Genomic DNA, 5,000 nt, shown 5'->3' on the forward strand with positions numbered 1-5,000 from the left:
CCCAAACTCTCCTCTATGAGAAGCGGCGGCAGCGCCCGGACCACCGAGACCCCTGGCTTTCTCTCTCTGTCTGTCTCGTTCTCTCTCTTTTTATCTGTGAGGACCACAGGAGAGCCATTGTGCAGAGTGCAGACAGAGGCAGGATCAAAAGAGACGGGTTCTGAAAGACATTTTTTCTTATTAACAGCTACAAAAGCAGCAGAAAAACAGACCTCATGTGGCCTGCGCAGGAGGGGACGGCCGTGTGTTTTTGCCCATTAGTGCCAGAGAGAGAGAGAGAGAGAGAGTCTGGGAACATCTCCATCTGTTTGCATCCATGCCTGTTGTACATTTAGAGGTGTTGACGTGGTCGGTGTCTCTAAAAAGTATCAGTATAAAAGACGGAATTAACACAAATCTGCTCTCCGTTAAGCTTTGGGGGAGAGGGGGGGTGATTATTTATGCTCACATGGGCTCTCTCTGCTTTTCCCTTTAGAAAGCATCATCACAGCTAATCAATACTGAGTTCTTCTGCCTGATCACGTCGATCCATTAACAAAACCCTTCTATCCGGATGGGCGTGGTCTCTTTCATGATGGCCCCGCCCCCTGTTCACTGAGGCACTGATACAGATGAAAAGTGTCTCGTGATTTAATGACTGTAGGATTTATACAGAACGATCATTATATAGAAGCAGCAGATGAACTGCTTTGATCCAACAGGTCAAGGTCACATCAAGGACAAATGTCTTTAATGTCTTCCTTCATGTTTATACATCAGAGACAAGAGGAAATTCACCTGTCGGCAATAGAGACGTCCCAAAAATATACCAAATACACGGCATATGAGCCATGAGCCAATCAGCATGTGACTATGGAATGATTGACACTTCTGTAGGTGAACGTTCCAATATCTTACACTAGTATCGATTTGTCTGGTGTTCTTGTCTCCATAGCAACAACATTTCTGTTTTTTGTTTTTATCGTCTTACTGTATTTTTACTTTCGGAATGTCACAGCCTGAGGGACACACACGCACGCACGCACGCACGCACGCACGCACGCACACACACACACATGCACACACACAAATACGTGCACATACAGACTCACACACACAAACATGTACCCATAAACACACACACAAACACGTGCACTTATAGACTCACACACACACACACACACACACACACACACACACAGACACACAAAAACACGTGCACTTATAGACTCACACACACACACACACACACACACATATACACACACACATGCACACACACACAAATACGTGCACATATAGACTCACACACACATACATGTACCCATAAACACACACATACATGCACCCATAAACACATACACACACAAACACACACATACATGCACCCATAAACACACGCACACACACACGCACACACACACACACACGCACACACACACACACACACACACACACACACACACACACACACACACACACACATACACACACACACATGCACACACACACAAATACGTGCACATATAGACTCACACACACATACATGTACCCATAAACACACACACATACATGCACCCATAAACACATACACACACAAACACACACATACATGCACCCATAAACACACGCACACACACACGCACACACACACACACGCACACACACAAACACGTGCACTTATAGACTCACACACACATACATGTACCCATAAACACACACACATACATGCACCCATAAACACATACACACACAAACACACACACATACATGCACCCATAAACACACGCACACACACACAAACATGCACCCATAAACACACAAACACACACACACAGACACATGCACAGACTCACATCCACTCACACACATACAAAAACACAGTCATTCCCACACACACACACACGCACACACACACACGCACACACACTCTGTCTCTCTGATGCTGAGCTTTTGCAAGTCAGTGTGATGTAAATGTCATGACTGTGAGGCCTGAAGTCTCTGCAGCGTCGTGGTAACGTGTTACATTCATTCCTGTCACTGACACACACTCTGGAGTGAAGTGATAGTGCCACAGATCTAAAATCACAGCGCTGATTCACTACTTTGAAGAAAACACACTTTGTGTTTGTGTGTGTGTGTGTGTGTGTGTGTGTAGCTCATCTTCATCCTCACTCCTGCACCATTAATCACATAATGCCACTCATTTCCACTCCACTGTTTATTTCTGCCATTTTCAGCTCTCTCTCTCTCTCTCTCTCTCTCTCTCTCTCTCTCTCTCTCTCTCATTCACTCACTCACTCACTCTCTCTCTCTGGGGACCGTGGGCTGAGCCGTGCCACAGGAGAGGAGAGTAAATATCAGAGAAGGTCAGGGGGAGGAGAGAGGAGGAGAGCAAAGGGTGGATGGAGGGATGGAAAGGGGCATGACGGAGGACAGCAGCTTGACTGGTGATGGACAGAATGACTGAAAAGAGTAAAAAAAAAAAGAGAAATGAAAATAGATACCAGGAGAGCTGCTTGGAAATTTTTGCTTATTAAAAAACTTACAAAATAGTCACATTTTTTTATACTGTACTAAATTTATTTATATTAAATATTATTAATTAGACCTGATATTTATTTATTTTTTATACCCTTATTTTTTTCCCCTAATTGGCCTTGACAGGGTTTTCTTTTGTAATGAAGAAATAAAAAGCTATTATATTTCTATATTTATTTAATAAATATAGAAATATAATAGCTTTTTATTTCTTCATTTTTTTTGTAACATTTTTTTCATGTTTTTGTAATGAAGAAATAAAAAGTTATTATATTTCTATATTTATTTATATTTATTTAATAAAAACATGATTATGCTAATAAACACAATATTATGTTTGGGGTCGCCACAGCGGATCACACGTACCCCACGATTCTGTACAGGCTAATGATGAGGTCTGTGTGTGTGTGTATGTGTGTGTGTGTGTGTGTGTGTGTGTGTGTGTGTGTGTGTGTGTGTTATGCATATAACATAAATAATATTATATAATATTATTTAACTCAGGGCCTCATGCATGCAATCACATTCTTTTGAATATGAACTCAGTCAGTCTCTGGATCAGCAAAAAAATTATGTACCACTAAAATAATCCCTCTGAGTCTCAAGTACCAGCACATGTCTGTGGGGCGGATGGAAAATCTAAAATAAATAAATAAATAAATAAATAAATAAATAAATAAATAAATAAAATTATATACTGTATATTTTAAAATAAATAAATAAATAATATTAATATATTAAATTATATACTGTATATTTTACTGTATATACTGTAAAATATAAAAGCAATCTAAAATATATATAAAATTTTAAAACCTTTTATATTTACGTATTTATGTAGTTTTTAATTATTTAAATTATTATTATTTATTATTTTTATTATTATTATTTTTCTTTCGCATAAAGAAATAAACTCACATCGTGTTGCGCTGTTCCAGAAAAAAGACGAAAAAAGTGACGGTGTGTTGTGATAAACTTGAGATTTTTACACACACACACACACACACACACACACACACACACACACACACACACACACACACACACACACACACACACACACACACACACTTGTTGTGTGTTACATGTTTTTTACGGTCACTCACATTGATTTACGAACTCGGCCTTGATTTTTTTACGACCAATCTATTTTTCACATCTATGAGATCAATGTGCAGAGAGGGTGGAGTGCTGGGAGGATCAAAGTAAATCCTCTTAAAGAGGCGCGCACACACACACACACACACACACACACACACACACACACACACACACACACACACACACACACTGGCTGTGTTCCCTATAAACATGCAGTACAATCTGTCAGTTGTATCAGAGACTCAGCGGGAGTCGCATTAGCTCCAATAAAGCAGTGCGTCTCCGTTCTTTTCTTCGCTTCAGCCCCGGGGGCAAGCGCATGCTCCGACACCGACAACACACACACACACACACACACACACACACACACACACACACACACACACACACACACACACACACACACACACTTCCTCTTTGTGATTTATTTCATTAAGCAAATGAGATGTGTGAGAGCCTGCGGCACAAACCACTGAGTCACTGCTACTGTCCACTCTCTCTCTCTCTCTCTCTCTCTCTCTCTCTCTCTCTCTCTCTCTCTCTCTCTCTCTTCTCCTCCTCCTCCTCCTCATTTCCCAAGCGCATGCAAGTGTGTAAGCAAAAGTCACCCAGCGCCTCGGCTCCCGTGGCGTGTCCCTCTCCCGCACGCAGCACGTCTCCTACATCAGCAGACCCTAAACACTCTCGCCCTCTCGCCGGTGGAGGAGGAGGAGGAGGAAGAGGAAGAAACAGATAAAATGGCTGTCCTCTTTTGTCTCGACGCAGTGAAACGTCTCAGCTGCTATCTGTCGTTTAAAACGAGTGTGAAACGAACATCAGAGCGCGAACAAAACACCAACGTAGTAACAACAACTAAAAAACTCAGCAACAGAACGCAAGAAGAAACTGAGCTTTAAAGAATCACAGTGCTGAATTAATATCAACTCTCTCCCTCTTTTTCCTTCCTTTTTCTTTTTTTCTCTGCTCCCTTTGGTCCTCCTCTTTCTCTTTTCTTCCCCTCTATCTTCTCTGTCTCTTCCTCTTTCTTCCTTCTGTTTTTCTCTCTCTCCCACTTTTTCTCTTTTCCTGTCTGTTTGGCTCTGTCTGTCTTCCTCTCTCTTTTTTTTCTTCTTCTGATTTTCTCTCACGCTTTCCATCTTTCTTCCTTATCTTCTGTCTATCTGTCTCTATTCTCTGTCTACCTCTTGTGTGCTCTCTCTCTCTCTCTCTCTCTCTCTCTCTCTCTCTCTCTCTCTCTCTCTCTCTCTCTCTCTCAGGTTTGTCCCTGTACAGCGGGTGTGAGTTCCGGTCTCTAAAGCTGAGGGCCTTCTTATCCCTCCATCCCACTGCTCCATCATGGCTGTGGCTCTGTGGTTGCTGTGTACCTGTACCGTCACCCT

The 5,000-nt window shown here is 41.9% G+C and overlaps 1 protein-coding gene across 3 annotated transcripts in view; it reads left to right on the forward strand.

Annotated features, from left to right (window-relative positions):
• The window catches only part of adgrl1a (adhesion G protein-coupled receptor L1a), a 212,872-nt gene that overhangs the window by 72,346 nt on the left and 135,526 nt on the right, over nucleotides 1-5,000 (forward strand). For all 3 annotated transcript variants that reach the window (XM_027176519.2, XM_027176515.2, XM_027176518.2), the window contains exon 2: nucleotides 4,878-5,000. This exon is cut by the window's right edge and continues 26 nt beyond it. In XM_027176519.2, the coding sequence (XP_027032320.1) occupies nucleotides 4,957-5,000 (44 nt within the window). In that variant the 5' untranslated portion in view covers nucleotides 4,878-4,956. The remainder of the gene's footprint in view (nucleotides 1-4,877) is intronic.

This window comes from Tachysurus fulvidraco, chromosome 24 (assembly GCF_022655615.1).
Source record: "Tachysurus fulvidraco isolate hzauxx_2018 chromosome 24, HZAU_PFXX_2.0, whole genome shotgun sequence".
Lineage (NCBI taxonomy): Eukaryota > Metazoa > Chordata > Actinopteri > Siluriformes > Bagridae > Tachysurus > Tachysurus fulvidraco.